Source organism: Chanodichthys erythropterus, chromosome 20 (genome assembly GCF_024489055.1).
Source record: "Chanodichthys erythropterus isolate Z2021 chromosome 20, ASM2448905v1, whole genome shotgun sequence".
Lineage (NCBI taxonomy): Eukaryota > Metazoa > Chordata > Actinopteri > Cypriniformes > Xenocyprididae > Chanodichthys > Chanodichthys erythropterus.
Window position 1 is genome coordinate 33,662,730 of NC_090240.1, and position 26,198 is coordinate 33,688,927.

Genomic DNA, 26,198 nt, shown 5'->3' on the forward strand with positions numbered 1-26,198 from the left:
TATAAAATATGATGCAAAACTAGAATTATAATTTTTAGATATTAAATTATTAAATATGAAAACAATTATATGTATATAATGTATATATGTAACTGAGTACAACGTAATATAATGTAATCAAACCTGGGTGGATTTTATAAAACATAGCAGTTAGTTACATTATAATGACGTTTTTTAAAAAAATAAAATAAAATAAATAAATAAATAACTATATCCTATATATCCGAAATATTTTTCTGGGTCCCAAATAGATATTTCTGTTAAGACAAGCGCTGCTGATGCATCGATTAACACCCCTCAGATAAGACAAAGCTTTAACGCCTAAACAAAGGAGTTATCCGAGCGCACCGGCATGAGCCCCACATGGCGCGACTGCGCATGCTCAGTGCAGGACAGACCGGTGTCCAGCAGTCACTGTCAGACACACTGATCAGATGCGTTTGCCGTTAGTTACATTCTGTTTGCCTTCGCGTTATTATTGCCAAATCTGCGGGGTTGATGTGTTTAAACGCACACTGTAGTTTTAAATCCAGACATTTATTCACTGTCATATTCCACCCGGGCTGCTCCGCACCTGATGTCGGCATAGGCACGCGCTCGCAAGGTAAGACTGTGTGTGTCAAGTGCGTTTAAGTACATTTTCTGCATGATTTCACTCTAGATCTACCTGTCTTGGAAATTTGCATGCTGTTAAATGCAAATGAGTGTACTGCAAAATGTCAGATCCAGTTAAATCGTTTTAATGGAGATTAGTCAGAGAATCATTACTCGTTTAAAGGGCTTCAAGTTTCTTTTCTGCTTTAAAATATGGTTCCAGTTAGGCGTTTTATAGCTTGATATTATAGAGGAACATTGGAAATGTTCTAGTTCTTGAGAAAACGATCATGTAACTTACTCATGCTTTAAAGAACCCAATATGGTGATCACTGGAATAGTGAAACATGACGAACTTTTTTTATATAGCTAATAAACATTTCTGCCAGATCTGAACTCTTGCATCTGTGCAAATGAATGCACTCAGAGTGTTTAATAGGCTATTTATTGAAAAATAACCAATGAATCTTGACTTTGACAAGTTAAGTTTCCACATAATTTGACAACAGGCTACATTTTGCAGGGTGAATCTACTACTGCAAAGCATCAAAGAACCTTTATTTTATTGTGCTCGCGTTCGCTTAATTTCATAGTTTGCTCTTTATATTATCACACTGTTGGCTGCACTGCTGCAACGTATGGTTTCCTTCGTTTCTGAGACCTCAGCTTGCATTTGAAGCATCTGGTGGTGGTAACCTTCATGGTGATCATCCCTCTGAGTGCTGTGGCCTCAGATGTGGGTCGATGGGCATTTGTACTTACACTTTAAGCTCGTAGATCAAAAGGAATTAAAGCCTGACTGACAAATGCTCGTGAAACCTGCTGACACACGCGCACGGAGGCTTTGTCTTCAGCAGGGACGTACGGGAACTTTGCACTGCCCGGTGACATGTTTATTTTAACAGAGCTTCATCTCTTCCGTTTTGTAGTGCGAAATCATCATTGCCATCATTGCATAAACCATATTTGGAGACTTAAAATTATCTGAATATCAGATGCAATATCAGATACAAAGAAAATGAAGAAAGAGCACAAACACACTTTCTTTTTTTCAATTTCTGTATAGTCAAGTCTCACCAAGGACGATAACTGAAACGAAAAAGATACTAAAAATCGTTGCACCGTACGCGACGATTTTATTTTAGAAACGGTTTTAGAAACTGAACAAGTATGATAATGATAATCTCAGGTACTGTTTATGTGCTTTATTTAATGTTAAAAACATCTAATATGGGGTTGAATATTATTTTGTGTGTCCTTTATTGGTATTGAAAGCAACAATTGACATTTCACCTCAGATCTTCGAAATAAATAAAAGGAAACAAGAACGTTCAAACTGTCAACTCAATGTGAACAAACAAGTGTATTCTATGACAAAGATTGTTTCAGTAACGCAGTATGTATTTTTTTTAATTATGTTAAAATGGTGTAATATTCATGAATTTGAGTATGAACTTTTCGTTGTGTGTGCGCTCTTCTTATTGGTTGTGATTTTTGATTGACTTTATTGCATCTGGTGTGGACCGACAAATTGTTCGTCACTGGAATCTTATCGCATCGCCTCTGGTTAGGACCAAGGCTACTGATAATGGCAATAATGGCTCAGAGAAATTATATTGTTAGAATTAACGTTACTTTTAGAATGTTTTTTTTTTTTCGACTAATGAACAATAAAAACATTGACAGCCAATCAGAATCCATCCTGCTTTAAATAGCTCCAGTATTTAAAGCGGCAGACAACAAAACTGCAGCGCGCTTAGAATAAAAAGAACGATATCGTCTGCTGGTGTGGATACTTAACGGTATTTTTATAGTTATAGTTTTTGGTGTAAACGGGCCTTTATGTACAAAAAAAGAAACATTTTGCACTGTTGCTGTTCAAGAGGGGAAATTGTTTAATTAGCACAAAAGCAGGGCATGATGTCACTATACATGGGGTAAGTTGTCACAATTTTCAAACCATTAAAGCTGTAAAACTAGTAGAAAACAATTCTTTAAAAAACAAAATATATAATATATATAATATAATTCTATAAAAAACAATACAAAACATATAGCTTGCCCCAATATAAATGTGACAGCCTGAAAAACACTCAACCTTCAGTTAAATCTTAAATTAACAAAAAAATATGATATTGGAATTTTAGTTTGTAGGACAAAAAATACCCTAAAACTATAAACCATGATATAAAACCACATTTGTGAAATTGGACTTTTGACTTTATATTTACTAATATAAAGATCTTGTGACAACTAGCCCCGGTCCTCCCTATACTGAACATGAAGACATAAGTATTATGTGACTCTTTGTTTGTTTATAGTTAGTGGAACATGTTCATAATTAATGTGATGAACTACATTTGTGGATACTCTGCTAGTACACCTGTGTGAATCTGAGGAGAACTGACTTCATACATCCACTAAAAATAGTCAAACACCAGTTGATTTCAAAGACAATGAGCAAAAATGATGAAAAAGTGAAAAGATCCTGCAACTTTTCAGCAACACTTGATTTGATATTTTTTATCAAACACAATGACATTCAGACATTTTAAGTGCGGAAACACCATATATGCATACGACAACGCATACTGTATACTGACCTGCAGTATTGTTGCTTTCATTTGTGTGACTATTTTATTATGCAAAAAAACAAAAATCAGTCAATTTGAACCTGATATACTGTAACCACAAGTATTTTAGCATAGCTTATGCTCTCACTGCTTTGCTGGCAAATTTTGCTTTCATGTTATATATTATTTGGGATCAGTACCGTATACAACTGTCCTGTTTTCCTTCAGTTTGTCTCAGTGCAAAACGATAGGGCTGCTAAATAATGCACGGGTGTCAGCAGGGCTGCGAAAGACGGGCAGATTATGTAATGACACTGGTGAACTGTGACCCAAATTAATTCTGCTTACCTGGCACTCAGGTGTGGAACATGATTTAGTTGTGACTTGTTGAGTTAAAGGATTACTTCACTTCAGAATTACAATTTCCTGATAATTTACTCACCCCATGTCATCCAAGATGTTTATGTCTTTCTTTCTTCAGTAAAATTCAGTAAAAAGAAATTAAGGTTTTTGAGGAAAACATTCCAGGATTTTTCTCCATATAGTGGACTTCACTGGGGTTCAATGGGTTGAAGGTCCAAATTGCAGTTTCAATGCAACTTCAAAGGGCTCTACATTCTAGTGAAACGATTGGCCATTTTCTAAAAATAAAAATATATATATACTTTTTAACCACAAATGCTCAACTTGCACTGCTCTGCTATGCGCCATGCATTGCGTAATCACATCGAAAGGTCAGGCGTCACACGAAAAACTCAAAAACTTCAAAATCGTCTGACATCGTTCTTTTACTTTTTTTTTGTAAAGGACGTTTGACTTAGTCTTTGCATGTTTGCTTTGTAAACACTTGCTCGGTACTTCCGCCTACGTCATTTGAGACCTTTCCAACGTGATTATATAATTCGTGGCGCATCACTGAGCTAGTGCAAGATGAGCATTTGTGGTTAAAAAGTGTATAATTTTTTTTTTTTTTTTTAGAAAATGGCCAATCGCTTCTCTAGATAAGACTCTTATTCCTCGTCTGGGATCGTGTAGAACAATTTGAAGCTGCACTGAAACTTTGAACTTTGAAACTTTGACCTTCAACTGTTTGGTGCCCATTGAAGTCTACTATATGGAAAAAAGTCCTGCAATGTTTTCATCATAAAACACTAATTTCTTTTTGACTAATGAAAGAAAGACATGAACATCTTGGATGACATGGGGGTGAGTAAATTATCAGGACATTTTAAATTCTGAAGTGAACTAATCTTTTAATAAAAACTACATTGACGTAAAAATGACAAAAAATACAATTAAACTAAAATTAAACTGAGAACAGAAAATATAAAAATAAAAATATTAATAAAAACTATAGTCTCAATGATACTAAAATAACACAGACTGCTATCCATCATACATTTTAGATCAGTTATTGTGTAACGGAATCTTATTACAGCACATTTATGTGGCACAGTGTAATCAGCAATCAAAATCCAATATTTAGTCTTGTGAAATGATCTTTGTATGACTCTTCTGTCCTGAAGGAATTAATGTCATATTGTGCAAGAAAAATCCCTTTTAAACTGCTTCTATTCCGTTTGTTCCTTCACAGGATCATCATCTTAGAACTAGAACCATGGAGACAGTCATTCACTTTATGAATGACTCTGCAGAGTTTTATAAATGGAGCCTTACCATAGCAGGTGAGAATATTCTGAAACGTATATTCATATATAGTAATATACATGAATATTAAAAATTAATTGACCTGTGTTTCATGTGTTTGAATCTCAGATAAGCGTGTGGAGAAATGGCCGATGATGTCGTCGCCGCTCCCCACCCTGGGGATCAGCGTTCTCTACCTGCTCTTCCTCTGGGCCGGACCCCTTTACATGCAGAACCGCGAGCCTTTTCAGCTCAGGAAAACCCTCATTGTGTACAACTTCAGCATGGTGCTGCTCAACTTCTACATCTTTAAAGAGGTCTGTTGGGGTCCATTCTTAATACTAGATACTAGTGATGCGATAGTATTTTTCAAATGCTAATAATATGCTGAATACAGCAGTGCTGCAATATGTATAGTAAAGAATATCGGCATTATGCATTAACTTGCAAAAGACTGAAATCACAGCATTCTGTTTGCGTTTCTTGCAAAAAATAAGCAGCATGCAAAGAAATTGGTTTGCTTTTCACATGCATTCTGAGTGGAAGCCAACTTTACACATCTATACTGTGAAGAAAAAAAAACATTTTCTTCATCAAAAGATATTTAAACATCCTAAAAACAAGATAAATATAGTGTTTTAAGAGAATATATCTTACATTTATCTTTCTAATGCTATTGGCAAGTTTGTTGTTTCTTGTTTTAAGCATGCACCTCACTACATTTCTGTTTAAAAAAACTGCTAAGGAAACTATTTTTTGCATGAAAAGTGAAGAATTGTACATACATAATAAATACATATATAAAGAAGTGGCCAAAAGTGATTTTTGGAGGGGATATTTGTTCATTAATTACCCTACAAGTTTGATTAAACCATCAAAATATGAGGACATTATAATATAATGAGGAACATAATGAGGAGCATTATTATATATAATATATATATATATATATATATATATATATATATATATATATATATATATATATATATATATATATATATATATTAATATTTTAAATATGAGGGAAGAACAAACCCCTAAACTTGGTTAAGGTATTTATCTGACAAAATGATTTGGCAAAAAAAGGCAAACTACAGATACAGGTTTATTTTACTATGGAAAAAACTGCATAGGTAAACAAAAAGCTCACAGGAAAAGTATACATTGACTAAAACATAATTAGTTATTAATATTTCAGTGGTTCTCTCTCGATTTTGCATGCATTCATAATTTTTTTGTGTGACAGCCTGGCCAAAAATGATGGCATGTTTTGTAATTTCACAAAATGCTGACAAATTTTAAATAATATTTGAAGAAAGGGTGAAGATGTCAATTTGCCAAGGCCAGACATCACTTTTGGCCACTACATTATATATATTAAAAAAAAAAAAAAAAAAAAAAAAAAAAATATATATATATATATATATATATATATATATATATATATATATATATATATATATATATATATATATATATATATATATATATATTAATTTTAACCCCGATTTTATATTCATGCTTGAAGTGTTCGCTGTGAAAAAAAAAAAAATAGTAATGCAGTGATTTCAGTCCAGCAATAGTGCAATAGTGTACAGACAGACCACAGACAGGTCACAGATGTTTTGGTACTAGATCACTGGCTCAAAAACATTGTGACATATTTGACTTCTTACACAGACAGTCTGTTGCTTGTTTCATAGGTTATCTGCAGCAAACAAAAAATAAGCTATGAAAGGACACAGAAATGCAGTCAGCATTTGACAAAAGGAATAAACTGTGGCAAATCAAGCAGTCCATCACATACAGTCTTCACCTTTAACCTTTCCTTGAGCACATATTAATAATAATGAATAATGTCAATGTTTTTCTCTCTAGCTGCTCCTGGGCTCGAGAGCGGCCGGATACAGCTACCTCTGTCAGCCCGTGAACTACTCGAATGATGTTAATGAAGTCAGGGTAAGAAATACACTGTCATCCCTTACTAAATGAGCTCATAGACTGCTAATGTCTTTTTATTGAGCTTTTTATAATAACTATACGGACTAACCCAATCAAAAAAAAAAAAAAAAAAAAATCCGGACTGAAGCCGTGAACTTATAGACCTTTAGCATGCAGAGGGTATTTTACACTGTAGGAATAGGGAGAAAGTTGAAGAGAGACTTAACTGTATAAGGAGGCCAGAATGCCGAATCCCAGGATACCGCTTTCACTGGTGTCGGTTAGAGTTTCCTCATGCTGATTTCTTGGCATGCATTGTCACCCTCATTGGCAAGCTTGGTTTCCCTGGTGACGTGAGGACAGAGATGAGGTCAGGAGTCTCTCCACCTGTAGGCCACACCTCCATTTTCATGGCTCTGGCAAATCAATTGAAATTAATCATTTTATACCTTTTATTTAAAGTGACTTTAAGACGCTCATACGATGAACAGTCCCACTGGAGTGAGCTTAGGTTATGTGTCTTGATCAAAGCTTCGGTTATTATCGATAGATAGATAGATAAATAGATAGATAGATAGATAGATAGATAGATAGATAGATAGATAGATAGATAGATAGATAGATAGATAGATAGATAGATAGATAGATAGATAGATAGATAGATAGATAGATAGATAGATAGATAGATAGATAGATAGATAGATAGACAGGTCAAGATGTAAGATATCTAGTGTCACTGAGTCTAGTGGTGTTCCTGCAGATAGCGTCAGCTCTGTGGTGGTACTACATCTCTAAGGGAGTGGAGTTTCTGGACACAGTGTTCTTCATCATGAGGAAGAAGTTTAATCAGGTCAGCTTCCTGCACGTCTATCATCACTGCACAATGTTCATCCTGTGGTGGATCGGCATCAAGTGGGTTCCTGGCGGACAGTGTGAGTACACACACACACACACACACACACAGATTCACTGACACAATGCAATCTCTAGCTTCTTACCCTAAATTTACCCATCTCAACTAAGTGCCTAACCCTCACCTTCAATCTAACCTTAACGTAATTCCAACCTCATCCTTAAAACCAAGTCTCAAAACAGGCCTTTAAAGGGATCTCAAAACCGGCCAAATGTCCTCACTTTAGTCACTCTGTCCTCACTCCGATGGTCTAAAACTCAAACTTGTCCTCACAAAAAAAAGTTGGTGCTATATATTTGACAAAAAACAACATCTTTATATGCATCTCACCATTGACACCAATGTGAGGAAAGTAAGTTGTAGACCAGGAAGATGGATCATCTGAAATGATAAAGGTTGATTTGCATGAGAACTATTTACAGAAACTTCTTGACATTAAGTGTGCATTTTGAGGCCTGACCAAGAAGAAAATCTAAAACAGAGGAAGGATAAGGGGATTTGAGAAAAAGGGAGGAAAGGTTAGGAGAGCCTATATAGGGGGTGTGGAAGGGGTCAAAGTGTACAGACGGGTACAGATGGTCAGAGGCTGATGAGGAAAGGGTGAACAAAGGATAATGGGTGGAGGATAGGGGTGGGAATCTTTAAACGGCTCATGAGCTGATCCGATTCTGGGAGTCACGATCCGATTCCAAAACGATTCTTGATCCACTTTTTTTTTCTTACTAATTAATTAGTTTTGTAAAGTTATTTTTTTATTTATTTAATACATAATCTATGTAATTGTAAGTACTTTTTAAATAATTTCTAGTTTAGATTTTTAGATATAGGCTATCAACAGCTTCAAAGCATAAAAGCAAGTAGTCTAATAATAAATAATAATAAAGAGGGACAACGAAAAATTACAAGCAATAAACAAAGAGTGTTTTTGCATGTGTTTTTTTTTTCAGCATTCACAATAATGCACAGATCTCTTTTGAAATATAAGATGTTTTTGTCCTGTCTGTTTAATCCTTTAAGACATCTAACTGACTGTGTTTACATTAATTTTGCGTCATAAAAGCATTTTGAGATGCAAGTACGCTACATTTAGACACTTAAACGGAGTCGTTTAAGGCAAGAGCCCTTCACAAAGCACACGTGGAAATTGAAAGCAGCCTTCTGTCAGTGAGTTTCATATTTATAAAATATAAGCCCACAGCACTCCGAACAACATAAACAATGCCTTCGCAGAGCATCTGTAAGGAAAATAGGCTCGCGAGAGTGAAGCTCAACTTCCATTTGAATGAACTGAAAATGCTCGCTCTGCTCCATGCCAGTGGACACGCACTGTAAGGCACGTCCTGATTTTGCGAAGTTAGATGCGTTCCTGGGTCAACATATTTTGTTGATCCTGGAATAACATTACAGTCTGAAAATTTAGTCTTAACCCTATTCCTACCCCTAAACCTAACCTTACCCATAAGCTATCCCAAAAATCAGAGGGAAATGATAGATGAATAACACTGATGTACAAGCACCAATTCATGATTTTAAGCCTAAACTTGACATAATCTGTAAACTTGTCCCTCAAATCTGATTTGAATATTGATCCAGGATAAACAAAAATGTTGGAACATGTTGAACTCTGTCACTGTAAGCACACGCAGCGTCATCTCACAACTGTGGTTAAAATAAGCTCACATTCAATTATGAAATTCTCAGAATCGATCCAGAATCGCAATGCATTGATTTTTTTCTCCCACCCCTAGTGGAGGAGGTCAGCGTTTAGATGATCTTGCTGATAACACTTCCAGAACATTTCATATTCAGCGCTTGATGTTAATAGATGTAATATAAATCTCTGCTGTCCCCAGAATGTGTCTGTGAAGTTTAAGCTCAAAATACCCCACAGATCATTTATTATAGCTTTAACAGCTTGCGCTTTGGTTTCTCAACAACAACAAAGCTGGAGAATCTCACGCAGTCAAAATGAGGATTGTCAGTGTTGGTGTTCAGCCTTACATTGTTCAAACCGGAGTCGACACTGATGGAGAGACTCAGGAAGAAGTTACAACTTTTAAAATGAAACTGGACGTTTCTGAATGGTTAGTGGATAAATTTATGTAGTTGCTGTGGAGTTGATTCAACTCATCCACTAGCATGTGCCGTCATGTTCATCTTTTGTGCAAATCCAGTGTTGAATTGACCCTCGTTTGTGAAGCAGTCCGGTGTAAAATGACGGCATGACAACAACACTCTACTACTACAACTCTTCCTCTTCTCTAAAGCAGCCCAACATGGCCACACCCCCTTTGTTGTGTGTTCTCAGGGGCGGGGTTTATGTAAATTTTAGGGTTAGTGATGTCACTAACCCGGGAAGAAGCTTGTTGTAGTCCATACCAGCCGTTTGTTGTAGTCCTTAAAAAGCGATTTCTGTAAAAGAAAATATCTCCCTTTGCATTGAACTTTGAGCGTCGTAACTTTGCAGATGTTGTTTAACCTCAAACAGCAACATTACACACTAACTAAAGTTAAAAAAGTGAAATCATAATCAAGGACCCATTTTGGCTCTTCATACATCTTGAAGCAAATTACCTCAATGGTGAAACTTGATCAGAACGGATTGGAAAAATTTCCACATGAATGTGACATGGACAATTCATTTTAACCGTGAAGAGTCCATGAAGAGTCTCGGAGAGACCCAAAAATATACCATGATCTTACGGTATCCTATAACTTCATCAATATTTTGTTGGACCAACATATTTTTTGATGTTATATCTACCTAAATCTCCTTCCTTCCTTCACAGCTTTCTTTGGCGCTACAATTAACTCAGGCATTCATGTGCTGATGTATGGCTACTATGGCTTGGCAGCGTTCGGCCCAAAGATCCAGAAGTACCTGTGGTGGAAGAAATACCTCACTATTATTCAGATGGTAAATAAACACTCCACGTCCTTCTTAGCTACTTAAACAATAATTTGATTGACTGAAATACAACTGTGACTCAACCTGCTATTAGTTTTCACAGCTCAAGATACACAATTCAAATGATTAAATGATTAATATTTTGAGTTGGGTTTTAAAAATGCATTGTTACTTTGAAAGTTCAATGTATTGATTGCAGAATTTAATAATCAGTTAGAAATACTATTATAAACATTATTATAATACAATTCAACATTGATTTCTTATCCAAAATACAATTATTGCGCCTGTGAATGTACAATCTGGTGTTTTCTTGAAAATATTCTGCTACTATGTAAATAGTCCATCCAATTACTACTGGAAATAATTAAAGGGTTAGTTCACCCAAACCCGTAAGACCTCCGTTCATCTTCAGAACACAGTTTAAGATATTTTAGATTTAGTCCGAGAGTTTTCTGTCCCTCCATTGAAAATGTTTGTGCGGTATACTGTCCATGTCCAGAAAGGTAATAAAAACATCATCAAAGTAGTCCATGTGACATCATTGGGTTAGTTAGAAGTTTTTGAAGCATCGAAAATACATTTTGGTCCAAAAATAACAAAAACTACGACTTTTGTTTCGTCTGTTGTCAATCCGGTGCGCTCGAGCTTCGTTTACAGTCTAAGGGAGACGCACACTGTATTCAAGCTATTCTACATTGTTTGTATTGCTATATTTTTTAAAATGGTGCGTAAGTGTGCATGTTGCGGATGTCCTAATCGCCAAAAACAACGACGTAAAAGTGCATTACCAACACCGACAGATGAAAGGATTCAATGGAATCAATTCAATGGAATCAATTCAATGGAAAGGATTCCGGAAGAGAATACAATGCTGAATAAAGTCGTAGTTTTTGTTATTTTTGGACCAAAATCGATTCAAAATTCAATGCTTTAAAAAAACTTCTAACTAACCCACTGATGTCACATGGACTACTTTGATTTTTATTACCTTTCTGGACATGGACAGTCTACCGTACAAACATTTTCAATGGAGGGACAGAAAGCTCTCGGACTAAATCTAAAATATCTTAAACTGTGTTCCAAAGATGAACGGAGGTCTTTCGGGTTTGGAACGACATGAGGGTGAATCATTAATAATTTTCAGACATAATTTTCATTTTTAGGTGAACTAACCCTTTAAGAATTGATATGTTAATTCAATGCAAATCTTTACCAAATCATTTAGCAAACAATTTAATGACTGTCAGCAAATATTTAAATAGTCAGCAAATACAAGCAGCCATTGGTGGCTTGAATGTGTCTGGCTTCCAGTGTCATTCGCGTCCAGATATTTTACCAGTTATCGGAAGTCTCACACATTCAAAGAAAATTTCCACATTGCAAAATCTAAAATCTATCAATCAACCCAACAGAACATCTCTTGGTGAGTACAAATTGTCATTTTATAATTTCATTTGACACCTTGAAGCTTCAAGGTGTCAAATGGCTACTTCTAGGCTACTTGAAGCAATCAAAGAAGCCTTTAAAGTTGCAGATTTTTTTTTCACACCCATTTAGATCCAGTTCCACGTCACCATTGGTCATGCCGCTCACTCTCTCTACACGGGCTGCCCATTCCCGGCCTGGATGCAGTGGGCTCTGATTGGCTACGCCGTCACGTTCATCATCCTGTTTGCCAATTTCTACTACCAGACCTACCGCCGCCAGCCACGGCTCAAGTCGTCAAAATCTGCCGTTAATGGCATCTCCACAGCGAGTAATGGCACCACTAAGGCACCGGAGATCACGGAAAATGGAAAGAAACAAAAGAAAGTTAAAGGAAAACATGACTGAAAAGAAACACTGGGTCTCATGGGGTTCAAAATGCCCATGTAATCTCAACTACAACACAACAGACTGTTTGGTAATTGGTCTTTTTTTAGTCAACTTGTTGATTGTATTTCAAACTAGGGACATTTCTTAAGGATACCAATGCAACCAATTCTGTGTGATTTCACTTTCTCAGTCATCTCCTGATGTTTAGGCTACTTGTGAATATTTTATAATCTAATATGTCCCTTGTGGTATGCCGAATCTGAACAGCAAAGTACTTTGAGATATTTATTTATCATCTAGGGGGAGAATAGTTAGTTTTTTTTTTTCACAGAATGACAGATAAATACACTTTTTTTCACATAAACTTAGCTGATCCTCTTAAAGTTTTTATTGAATATAAGGAGATGAGGAAAGATTCTTACATAAACGGCTCATCTGGATGCTTCACATGTCCTTCCTCTGGTCCCAGTGGCAGGCGGTTTTCTTGACAATCTTGAATCCCGAAACAACAAATGATATGGAGTCATTCAAGATGCAAGACTGAATCACTTCCGTAACACATGTGAATAATCCCACAAATCTCATTTTCTGTTTTTTAATAGCTATAATCATTGTCAGTTTGAATCTTCATTTGTAGTGAAACAGTGGTGTTTAAGGACTCTGGTGACCGTTATTACAAATAGACGATTTTTAAAGTGGCAACAGTTCAACCAAAGAAAATCACTTTATATTTGGTGGGTTTATACTTTTGCATTAGATATGTTTAATTTAATTTCCTGTACTGAACAAGTTCCTGAGAATGCATGCAGTAATGATGGTATCATCGCTTTATACTCAGGTAGTTTTACATGTTTTTGTTCATGTAAATTTAGACACATATACTGCATACACACACACTTGTGTCCTTAATATCCAATATGTGTACTCCTCTCTATTGCTTTGTGCATGTAGCTTTTTATGAAGTTTTTGCAAAAGTCACATTGCATTACAGCTACACTAATTTTGCTTTTTGTTCCCTTTATGAAAACAAAAGTTCCCTATTAATAAAATCCAACAATTCTAAAAACAGGTAGACAACACTCAAAACACGTTTGAAAACTGCTGTCTATGCTGTATATTTCCTGTGTGTATGAATACACTTAAATTCACACAGGAAGTGCACAGGCGGTGTTTGTGATCTGCACTCTGTGTACAGCAGAAATCATGTCACAGCTTCAATGTTCCTCTTAAAATAAACCATACCAATTGATACAGAACTGAATGAAATAAACAGGATGTCAACCTCATTTTCTGTCTTGTCTCGCTCTCCTTCATGTATGTTGGTTTACGACTCAATTACATACAAATTACTTATTTCTTTTGCCAATTAAAGCATTACTTTAGTTCATACTTTAATTTTAAGCATTTACACCAAGGACGATAACTATAACGATTTAATAATTGCTCTTATCAGGGAAATCAAGTCAAGTCACCTTTATTTATATAGCGCTTTTTACAATGCAGATTGTGTCAAAGCAGCTTTACATTCATAACTGGTACATAATTTTGGCTGCACAGCAGCTCTTAAAGAATAGCGTCAATGCAGGCGGATCAAAGCACTGTTGAATATCAAATGTCAAGTCAAATGTCAAGTGTCCCCAACTAAGCAAGCCAAAGGCGACAGCGGCAAGGAACCCAAACTCCAACAGGTGACATCAGGTGGCAAACAAGTGGCAAATAGGTGTTAAAATGGAGAAAAAAAAACCTTGGGAGAAACCAGGCTTAGTCGGGGGGGCAGTTCTCCTCTGTCCGCACCGCATAGCAATAACGACAGAGAAATGATAGTTGGAACCAGAATCCTAGCTCTTCAGAGCGTCTCCAAAGCCACACCTCCTTCAAAACACATGAACGCACACGGCCTGAGCAGATTCTACAAAGTATCATGAGAAATGGCATTAAATTAAAGACTTTATATATAGGTAGAAAGACAGTGCACTGTTATTATTATAAATAGAAAAAAAACTGCAAAGCGCAATATGGCGGAATAAGTCCCGCCTTCTAAATAGAACCATGCGGGGATTGGTAAAGTTATCATCGCTGCAGCTGCCGTTAAGGTGATGATACACGGGGCAACTTTTTGAGCAATGTAGTCGAGCAACGTTGCTTTGGCACTTTCCCATTGAGAATGAGCAACAAATTTATATCTGGATACGTTAGATCGGTTGTGGGCAATTTTGTGAGATCCTCCAATCAGAATGTTAGCAGCCGATCACGTGACCAGTTCGGATATTTCAGAAAAAATTCAAAAAAGATGGTGGCCTCTCAGCGGCAGTGGAGCGTGAACTTAAATCTTTTTACGCTAGTAAGTTGACATGCGTCAACCCAAAACAGGGAATTTACCTCATATCAACAACTGTCCAAAGTAATACTTTTAAGATGTAATTAAGCCACTGAATGTTTTCAGTTAAATACTAAAAAGACGGAGTTAATTCAATGTTTGTAGTAGCGTAGGCTGTAGGGTGTATGGCACATTAATGTAGCTTTTGATGCGATCGACGCGGGTTCGAATCCGCCTTTTGCTGAACTCGCTCTTCTCCCTTTTTCTATCACAAATCAGATCGGAAAGGCATTTATTTTTAATAAAAATGAAATTGAAAAGTTGAATTAAAGTGTCTATAAGTGTTTATAATAAAGTATTTATTGGGTTGGCAATAGATTTGCTCCTCTCTGATTAGTTGCTGCCAACTGTCTGTTGCCCTAATTAGTTGTCTCATCAGGTTGCCTGTTGACGGCAATATTGCTCAAAAAGTTGCCACGTATATCATCACCTTTAGAAGCTCCAGTTGCTATAGAAACAGTCAGACACATGCTTCCTATAAAGACGCGTGATTAAGACTGAGCATGCACATTAGCTTGATCCAGCCTGATAACTGCCAATTTTTGTCATGATTTGAGCGTTTAGAAACTAAATTAAAGGGATAGTTCACCCAAAAATTTGATGTTTATCTGCTTACCCCCAGCGCATCCAAGATGCAGGTGACTTTGTTTCTTCAGTAGAACACAAATGATGGTTTTTAACTTCAACCGTTGCGGTCTGTCAGTAGTATAATGCATGTCAATGGGAACTCTTTCAATAAGAGTAAAAAAAAACATGCACAGACAAATCCAAATTAAACTCTGTGGCTCGTGACGACACATTGATGTCCAAAGACACGAAACAATCGGTTTGTGTGAGAAACTGAACAGTATCATTTTTTACCTCCAATACACCACTATGTCCAACTGCTTTGAGGTCTGAAAACGCGCTCTGATGTTGGAAGTGATCTCTCGCACGTATATGTCAATGAATAAGCGCAATACCGACCAGATACAATACTGATTTTGGCGGAAACTCTTTTTTTTTGGAACCAAACTCTTCATATGTACATGTTTTAATATTTAGACCACTTCTATTATTGATCACTATCAGGATGTCTGAAGAGTTTCAATAAGAAAACAAAAAGATGTTTATGATAAAATACCCTACCTTTAACAAGCTAAAGTGACAGACAACATAACTGCAACGTTGGTGTGGACTCTAATATCGCTATCATTCTTCGTGTGAACGGGCCTTTAAACTTAATCTTGCTATAGGCGTAAATGACACAAATCTTGCAGTGTGTTAGAGATGCGCTGTTCCCTTTTCCAAGTGATTAGAAAAAATTCATAATGGACTTTTAATTGGAGAAGAGGATGACAACCCTACGGTCTGGCCCCAGTCACATTTATCTTAGTTGTTCACAGACCCTCTGTCTCTGTTTCTTTCCTTCCTGGACTTCTAATTAAGTGTCCTCTGGCTGTGATGGAGCTCTCAGGCCAGAGCTTTGAGGGGTTGGGCAGACAGATCTGGTCTAATCAGGCCGTAAATTGGCTTTCGCTGTAAAAGAGCTTATATCCACGTCAGAGTTTGTAGTGTTATTCAGGTCACTATGGGGGAAACATACACTCGTATCAGACAAAAACTATTAAACAGACCAGATAGATTCAATAAATTTGACATTTACACATGAAAATACCAATATTTCTCATGCATATATCCACTAGAAAGCTAGAAAAGTTCCATGTGTAGTGGTCCAGAAAAGAAAATGAATGTCCATTATGCAGGAAAAAAGAAGTTAATGCTGCTCTGAATTGAGAAATTGTTCTGTAAATTGTAGTGTTTATTTTTTTTAAATGAATTTAAAAACAATAATCTTATTATATATTATTTCAAATTATGCAATTTAGCATTTATTTAAAACAGCCAATAGAATCCATGTCAAAGAAAAAATTAAATGGCCACAGCTATTGTCATAAAGACTCATATACCTTGTAGTCTTTGATTTAAAGCAAATTACTTTAAATAATGCCTTTTAATTGCGTCTATTAGGCTTTCATGTGATAATATCCTACATCAAAACATTTTGATTTGTACTCCAGATACTATATTATTTTGAAACACAAAAAGTAGTATTTTTACACATTGCTCTGCAGGTTATGGGAATTCCTGGTTAATCTAGTAATTGAGAGAAAATGCATTTGTTTAACTCATACCAGCACTCATACCAACTCATCCAAACCAATTCTACAATTTCTCTCTCTCTCCCTTGTCTGATCAGGATGTTTGTCAGTAAGAGGATTGCGAATAGGCCAGAGATTTCCACTGGCCCTATTAACAGAAAGTGGTTTCACCTTTCTCTCAACCTGTTCCACTGATAATATACCTAAGATAATTAGCTCCTCTTTGTGTCTACACAAAAAGCCACCTATCATAGACTACATATGTGCACAATAACGCAAACTCAACACTAATACACTTATAAATGGTACGCAAATCTTCCTTGTCTACTATAACTTTTGGGACCATTGTGATGAGGCAATGTGTGAGAATAAGGATGCATAGATATTGTAATTCACCTCTGAATTTAAAACAGCTGAAACCTCAAAATATGTAATTGGCTAATGTTATTACTAACTTATTACCAGTCAAGTACACAGACAGGCAGACGGCGCTCTCTAGTGTTGACAGACAGTATTATAGACTGATATCACAATGACCTGAGATTCACTTGTGACTCACTGTGACATTTACAAGAGCATCATTAAAGTGATAGTAATTAAATATGACCAATGCTTGTGATAAACCAAGAATTTGGGCCCTGAGAAATTGTGAAAACAATATATTTTAAACAGCACATGATATAAATAGTTGTGCCTTTGCTGCTGAGGTACATAGTATATTTTCTGTTGTAGTCTGACTACTGGCTTGACTGTAGCACAAAGTGCAGACTGACCTTTTTAAATGTATTCTTGTATAATAGTGCTGGGGGAATGACGCTGCATTTTCACCAGCGTAACTGTGAAGCAGCAAACTCCAGCAGCATTCAGTCTTTCTCCTCTTTAGGTTTTAAAGGGGACAACACAACTGTATATATAGACCTACAAAAAAAAAAAAAAAAAAAAAAAAAAAAAAAACAAAAAGGAAAAAAAAACAACAATGTATAATAACTAATAGATGTCAATAATATGAAAATATAGTTGTAAATACTAAAAATGCATGTATGTTTATATAAGCCTATACATTTATCTTTATATAAAACAAAGAATTTTGAGGAAAAAGTACTCTCACTTCCTTATATCCGATGTTACGTCAACTCATGAATATTAAACGTCTGTGTCTCGCGTGCCTAAGCAGTGCCTGGTACCCTCGAGCTAAAGTGAAGCTGAAGACTGAAAACAAATGAGCACAGTTGATAAACAGGTAAGAAAACATCGCGATATTTAATGTTCAAATTACGACTGCATCAAAGATGCATTATAATATATCCTATGAATATTTCAACAAGCTATACTTGCAAAGTATAAAACATTTTACTTAAAGGAAGCTTAATGCGATGGATGTCAAAAAACTTCACTGTCAAATACATCATGTAGCTACATATAAGTTTAAAATTAATGTTCATGTACATACTCAACCTTGGTCGTTCTTTAAAGGACATGCATTCACATTTGGTCTATGAAAATCGCTGTTGTGTAGCCTAATTTTATTATATTGCATAGTGGTTTATATTACACAAATGTAATTTTATTATGCACTAAATATTATATGCACTAAATATATATATGCACTATAACAAAGTTTAATATTTAGTTTTTTCCCTCTTATAAATGGCATAACATTGATTAAAGTGTTGTTGGAGGTCTACGATATGACATGATGAGCTCTGCCGCAAGTGGCGCTGCGGATTTTTCACAATCAGCGGACAGTACCGAAGGGAGGAGGAGAACGTCTCCCGGACAAAACCCCGCCAAGCCGGCCTCAAAACCCAGCGGCAGCCGCTCCTCATCATCCACTGCGTCGAAGCCCGGAGGAAAAGGCATTAAAGGACGTGAGGGAGAGCAGGCGGCTAAAGAGCCACGTGAAGTTCGGGTGAGAGGCGCGGCAGCTGTTCATGGTGCTGAAACTGAGGCGGTTTGGGAAACCGAGGAGCGTATTGATCGCGCTCCACCACCGGACACGCGCCGCGCTCTGCGTTTACCGTGCGTCAACAGAGACTCGTTCTCGGAGCAGCCGGACGGTTCCTCCGGTGGTGGTGTGAGGGGGAGCGAGAAGGAAAGAAAGGCCGCTGCGGGAGGAGAGTACGTGGGCTGCGGGCCGGCCTTCTGGGGCGGGGGCTGTCTGCAGTCAGAGCTCATCCAGTATCACATCAACAAGCGCTTGAAGAAAACCGGCAGGATGCAGCGAACAGCATCTGACGAGACGCAACCGGGACCGGCCTCACAGGCCACGAGCGGCGCCGACGAGCCCGTGACACAGCAGAATGAAGCCCTGCAAGACGAGATCGAGAGATTGGAGGATGAAAACGAAGAGCTTAAGGTTTGTTTGTGCTACTTGAGAAAATGTATAACACACCAATCATGTTAAAAAACATATGGATGAATGAAAAGATTGATAGATAGATAGATAGATAGATAGATAGATGGACAGACAGGCCTTTTTAAGAGCTGAAGATGATAGATAGATAGATAGATAGATAGATAGATAGATAGATAGAAAGATGGATGGATAGATGGACAGACAGACCTTTTTAAGAGCTGAAGATGATAGATAGATAGATAGATAGATAGATAGATAGATAGATAGATAGATAGATAGATAGATAGACAGATAGTCCTTTTTAAGAGCTGAAGATTAGGGTTAGATAGATAGATAGATAGATAGATAGATAGATAGATAGATAGATAGATAGATAGATAGATAGATAGATATGAATATGCACAATATGTGCATATAACTGCACAAATGTAGATTTCCACATTAATTTAATAAGCATATACATATGTTGATGACCATTAGCAAAGTTGATAAATGATGCATGTTGTTAACTGTGAACGTACATGAATTCTGTGGGTTAGCATGTCAATTCAAAATCAAAGCATGTTACTTGCTTTTGAAAAATACTTTTTTAATGACTCCTGCTCAGAAGGTGCATGGCAATTTTGTTCTAACACAATTGATTCCTGCTCAACCTGATGGATAGAAATACTGGTGATTAACAGAAATTAAGCAATGATAAGCCTGCAGAGATGTTGTCCAACCATCTTGAAACTGGAAATAGCACTCTGAGGCCCTTTTTCCATCTGGTATTAAGATGCCTTTTGGTCACACGGATCGCAAGTGGATGGCGCTAAATATAGGTGTAAATGGAGTCTAAAACGTTTCGAGCGTGTTCACATTCGATCATTTCCAAAGGTAGTCGAAAACGCATTCGACCGGATTGCTTTCATAGTGTAGATGCTCGTGGTTGAATGCATTCGAACAGCCCCAAAAGACTGGCTACTCTACGCCTACTGACCTAACGTGTAAACGTTATGGGATGTGTTCTAGCCAGACGGAATTTAAACTTTGTTGGCTGAAGATCCACATTTGGTTTGAAGACGAAAAACGTTCCAAGCACAATGTTCTCTCAACATTCCTGATTTCTAACACACATTCACTATGTTCGGCGTGGACTCGCGGCTATCAGAGCAGAAATGAAAGCTGATGCTCTCCCTGTCATCTCTGTGCGTGTTCACATGTAAATTGCATAGCTTATTTTGTCCATTAGATCGAAAGATCTAAAAAAAACAACACACATACATTTACCTGACCATAGACCTTCCCCTTGAAGAAATCAGGACAGAAGTGGTTGAAAGTGGACCAAGAGAGACAGATTGAAACTCCAGGTGTAAACGGTAGGTGTCTGCCTCGTCTACTTATGATCCGATCGACCAAAATGCATCTTAATACCAGCGTAATCAAGGCCTGAGCGAAACCCTGGAAAATAAGCATTATGACCAACAAGGGAGCATATTTTGGTCTATTTAAAAAATGTTGCCTTCTGATAATGAACAGAACAATGAGAGAAATGCAACATTGAAACAATTTAGTCCATTTTAGAACAAAGAAAAATACAGTTATAAAAACAGTCTTGGTTTAATTCAATAATTTGCATGTTCAACCAACAGTTTGTCAAGGACTTATTAAACATGTTATTTTGGAAATAATGTACAGCTTATTAAAATAATTGGAGAGCAGAAAGCTCTAATGAGCACACTCTGGTTTTCAGAATGAGATTGAGGAGATGCGGACAGAGATGGAGGAGATGCGCGACACCTTTTATGAGGAGGACACCTGTCAGTTACAAGATATGCGGCGTGAGCTCGAGCGAGCGAATAAGAACTGCCGCATCCTTCAGTACAGACTCCGCAAGGCTGAGCGCAAACGACTTCGCTATGCACAAACTGGAGAAATTGACGAGGACCTCCTAAGGAGCTTAGAGCAAGATTTGAAGGCAAATACCCATGTTTTTATCTTTAAAGGCATGCAGAGAAGGTCTATGATAAATTACCCATTCCCAATGACTTATTTGCACAATTTTTATCTAATTATTAACTTGTCATTTAGTTGATGCTTCTATCCAAAGCAACCACTAAGCCACACCACCACCATTCTGACAGGTTGCCAAGGATGTGTCTGTGAGACTCCACCATGAGCTAGAGAACGTGGAGGAGAAACGAACAAAGACAGAAGAAGAAAACGAGCGACTGAGACAGAAACTTATTGAGGTGGAAGTCACCAAACAGGCCCTGCAAAATGAACTGGACAAAGCCAAAGAGGTAGGAATACAAACACAAGTCACTACAGCGCATCTAAATAGGTTTAAATACATATTAATTGCATAGCATTCGTATAAATTTGTTGTGTCCAGTCTCAGAAACGAAGAGGAAGCAAAGATGCACAAAAGCCTGAGAGGAAGACTCAGACACCTACAGAGGTGAGGACGAAACACTGCTGTCAAATGAAGACTGTTACTTTAAAGGGGACCCCTTTTCACAAGATGTAATATAAGTCTCTGGTGTCCCCAGAATGTGTCTGTGAAGTTTCAGCTCAAAATACCACCATAGATCATTTATTATAGCTTGTCAAATTTGCCCCTATTTGGGTGTGAACAAAAACACACTGTTTTTCTGTGTGTCCATTTAAATGCAAATGAGCTGCTGCTCCCGGCCCACTTTCAAAAAGAGGGTGGAGCTTTAACAGATGATGCTTTGGTTGCTCAACAACCCCTGTGTCTCAATCGGCTCCCTAGTTCAGTAGTCAGGGCCCTGACCAGGGAGTCTGCCATTTTAAGGGCTGTCTCAATCGCAGAATCCTTCCAGGGCACTGAAACGTTCGCTCCCTGAAAAGTCCCACAATGCATCGTGAAAACCAGGGAGCATCGATGCTCACTATGCTCCCTTAACGGAAGTTCTGAAGCGCGAAACTTGAATCACGTGAGCCAACTCACTACACATAACGATACGCGATAGATGTTTTTAAAAATACAAACCGTTATTTTATTATATTTCAGCATAAACATACATCGCTAGACAGGTAATGAAGAATCTAGCTTTATAATATATCATTTATTCACGGCTGAAATGTTGCACGTATATGTAACAAGCAAATAATTAATCATAATGTACTTTAAATAACATTACAAGTAATGTTAGAAAATATCAGCTCTGTTGTTGTAAATACCAGTAGTGATGTTGTATAATGAGGACATTGTCACGTCGCCGGAAATAGAGTCATAAGTGTCCCAATGTGTAGTGAACCAGCATCTTTTACTGTCCTTACCAGTGCCCGAATTCGTGTACACGATATACTGATTCACGACCTCGGGAGCTAGGGAACTGATTGAGACACACCCAACAACAAAGTTGGAGAATGTCGGACACTGATGGAGAGACTCAGGAAGAAGTACTACAATAACTCTTCCTCTTCTGTAAAGCAGCCCAACATGGCCTAGAATACATTTCTTACTTGAATGCTCCTGTTAAATGCTTTGGGGATGAGATAAACATAGCAGACTCTGTACAGCTCAGGGGAGGAGCTAAGCTAATAGGGCAGATTCCCTCGCCAGTCATGGGCGGGGCTTCCCCCTACTCTTATGTAAATCTGGAACCGCTCATTTGGAGAGACTGTTTATGATTTATGGGGATTATAAAAAGGAGTGGGTGGATTTTTACCATTATAGGCTGGTTGTTAACACACACTGTGGACACAAATCTGTGTTCAAACACTCTAATAAAAGTGAATAGGTCCCCTTTAAATGACAAGCTCAAGTTCAGGCTTAACTAGTTATGCAGCCTTTTGCAAAGATATAAAGTGCATTATAAACTATACAGAGATGCAAATTTCCTCGTGTTCAAGTTGGTCACATGAATTAGCCGCATTCACCTACAGAAAGCTGTTTGGTTTGAAAGGAACTCATGTTGTACATTGCTACACTATTGACAACAGACCTTTTTTTGTCTGCGAAATCTTGCCCCCACCTTAACGCAACACTTCTGTTCACAGGAGGACAATGAGGACCTGAAGTGCCAACTGACCTTTGTTAAAGATGAGGCTACTTTAATGAGAAAGAAAATGGCCAAGATTGACAAGGAAAAGGACCGTTTGGAACAAGAACTCCAGAAGTATCGTTCTTTCTATGGAGATCTGGACAGCCCTCATCCAAAGGGTGAAGCTGGTGGCCCACCCACTACAAGGGAATCAGAGCTGAAACTCCGCTTGCGATTGGTGGAAGAGGAGGCCAACATCCTGGGACGTAAGATTGTTGAATTGGAGGTGGAGAACCGTGGCCTGAGGGCGGAGTTGGATGATCTTCGAGGTGAAGAATCCTCCAATGGGGGCTTATCCGGAGCGGAAGGAGGGATGGGGCGCGAGCAGGGGTCTGAGCTGTCGGAGCTGAGGCAACAACTGCAGTTGGTGGAGGATGAAGCAGAACTTCTGCGGAGGAATCTGGCAGATGTAGAGGAACAGAATAAGAGAGTGACATGTGAGCTGAACAAACTGCGATTTAAAGAGGGTACAAGGCATGCCTCGGGTGGTAATGCAGCGAGTGCCGCCAGTGGAGCAGGAGACAGCTCCAAAGCCGAGGCCTTGCAGGAGGAGCTGAAGGCAGCGAGGAAGCAGATCAATGAACTGAGTGGGAAAGTGATGCAGCTGCAGTACGAGAACCGTGTGCTGCTTTCCAACATGCAACGGTATGATCTATCATCTCACCTAGCTGTCACACCACGAGACAGTGACGCAGAGAGCGACACTGGTCCTGGAACTGGAGGGCGTAGAGGAAGCGACGACGACTCATCTTCCTCTCGTCTTCCTCCCCATCGCAAACGTGAGGGTCCTGTTGGAGGAGAAAGTGACTCAGAGGAAGTCCGCAACGCTCGGTGCCTCACTCCAACTCGCTCTCTCTATTCTCCTGAATCCGCCCGTCTCCTCTCGCGTTCCATTCGGGACAGGCAACAGATGATTGACATCCGTGCTGAAGCAGAGCGATTGGGACGAACCATTGATCGGCTCATAGCCGACACCAGTAACATCATTGCAGAGGCACGGGTGTTCGTGTCTAATGGGGATCTTTTCGGCCGTATGGAAGATGATGAGGATGGTGGCCGGATCAGGGAGCATGAGCTACTCTACCGCATCAACGCTCAAATGAAGGCCTTCAGGAAGGAGCTGCAGGGGTTTATAGACCGACTTGAAGTCCCAAAACCCGAGGAAAGAGATTCAGAAGAACCATTATCTGTGAGTCTGGCAAGAATCTGTGTGTCTATGTGAAGCACAATAAGAATGTTTACCACACTGTAAAGGTATAGTTCAGTTCAATTCTGTCATTTACTCAACCTCATGATTCTCTTTCTTTTGTGGAACAGTGACCAGGGCTGTCAAGCTCCTAAAAGGACAAAAAAAAAAAACAATCATAAAAGTAGTCCATACAAATCTTGCACTGTATTCTAAAGCCACGTTTCCCCAGCAGGAACTTTCCCCAGGAACTAGGGGCTTTGGGGTGGTACTGGTGTGTTTTGACCACAGGGACCAGGGTCTAAATGAAGTTCCAGGTAAAAAAATGTCCCCCTTAGAAAGTCCCTGCTCACGAGGTAGTACTTTTTCAAAGTTCAAAGAACTTTCGGGGGTGGGACTTGGGCGCTGAACATGCTGATTGATAGAGTTCACGCAGCATTTTGATTGGTTGACTCCACGCAGCATTTTATTTCCACCTCCATTTTTAAAAGTCTGTTGCGGTGCGTGCAGTAAGAGTTGTTTGCTATTTGAATCAACAATGGAGTTTAAAAAATACAACCAATGGACCAGTGATGAGGTTCAGGCTTTATTAAGCTTTTATGCAGAGGACGAAATCCAGTGGGAACTGGAACGTTGCGCACAGTCCTACATCAACGGAATAATTTGCCTAATCTTCACGGTACTTGAAGACCACGATGAAAACGCAGACAGCAACAGGTCTGGGGGAAAAAGTCCCTTGGAAAAATTTACTGCAACAAATTTTTCAGGGTAATTTCAGGGGAAACAAGGCTTAGGGACAAAATTTAGGTTTTTTTACTAAAACTGTTTAGTGACAAAATTATTAAAAGTGTGGTTACAGAAGCCTTATAATGCATAAGTCATATTTGAATTTTGAGCAAACAAGAGAATCACAGGGTGAGTAAATTATGACCAATTTTATTTTTGGGTGAACTATTCCTTTAAAGAGAGTGAATTTGATAGTGAGGAGGAAGGAAGCACTAAATATTTAAGAGAGTTCATTGCCTGACTGCTTTTAACATTCAGCAAAATAACAAAGCATAATTTTGTGATTTGCCAAGAATTTGTAAACTATGCAAATAGAAAATGTTAATGGCTATAATATCTTAACCTTTCTCTCTTTCTCTCTGATCCTGTCTTCCCACGCACCCATGTTTTTTAATGCATGTTCGTCAATCCTGTCGGTTATTCACCCAGATGTTTCAGCCCATCATTTTATTCATCCTCATTCTAGTGTTGTTCTCCTCACTCTCTTATGCCACCATTTTTAAACTTGTATTTCTTTTTACCCTCTTTTTTGTCCTGTGATCACCATCCGTCCACTCATTAGCATAGTCTCGCCCCTTTGTTTTGTTTGTTTGTCAATGTTGTGTATGTCACCATGGTTGAAGAATCACAGGACATTCACTTTCCAAGCACAGACAGCACGTTTAAGCACAGAAGTCTGCAAAACCTTAATTTCCAAAAAGCTGGAGGCTGTTTTACCCAATTCACATATATATACAGCTGCATTGGAAGGCGCATCATCAAGACAAGAGTTTTTTTGCAAATAAAGACTGTTATACATCACTGGAAAAACATTACATGCATTTCTCAAGACATCAATACCCTTGAGCCTCTGGAAACTGCATTACCCAGAAGACATTTCTTTCATTAAGGACTATGGCTATC

General features: G+C 38.0%; 2 protein-coding genes across 4 annotated transcripts; both read left to right on the top strand.

Moving 5' to 3' along the window:
- The first annotated feature begins 410 nt into the window (after window positions 1-410).
- elovl4b (ELOVL fatty acid elongase 4b) lies at window positions 411-13,674 on the top strand. The gene is made up of 7 exons (XM_067370407.1): window positions 411-604; window positions 4,762-4,852; window positions 4,944-5,131; window positions 6,696-6,776; window positions 7,519-7,690; window positions 10,461-10,588; window positions 12,140-13,674. Exons 2-7 carry the CDS (start codon window positions 4,786-4,788, stop codon window positions 12,413-12,415), a joined length of 912 nt encoding a protein of 303 aa, XP_067226508.1. The 5' UTR covers window positions 411-604; window positions 4,762-4,785; the 3' UTR covers window positions 12,416-13,674.
- A 4,763-nt stretch (window positions 13,675-18,437) lies between these two features.
- Window positions 18,438-26,197, top strand: mtcl3b (MTCL family member 3b). 3 transcript variants are annotated; one of them, XM_067370401.1, is made up of 6 exons: window positions 18,438-19,271; window positions 21,004-21,228; window positions 21,395-21,553; window positions 21,646-21,711; window positions 23,280-24,512; window positions 25,858-26,197. In XM_067370401.1, exons 1-6 carry the CDS (start codon window positions 18,609-18,611, stop codon window positions 26,182-26,184), a joined length of 2,673 nt encoding a protein of 890 aa, XP_067226502.1. In that variant the 5' UTR covers window positions 18,438-18,608; the 3' UTR covers window positions 26,185-26,197. The 3 variants fall into 3 exon arrangements, with proteins under 3 accessions (XP_067226502.1, XP_067226503.1, XP_067226504.1); XM_067370402.1 differs by having other exon boundaries at window positions 25,927-26,197; XM_067370403.1 differs by having other exon boundaries at window positions 23,280-25,994.
- The last annotated feature ends 1 nt before the right edge of the window (window position 26,198 follows it).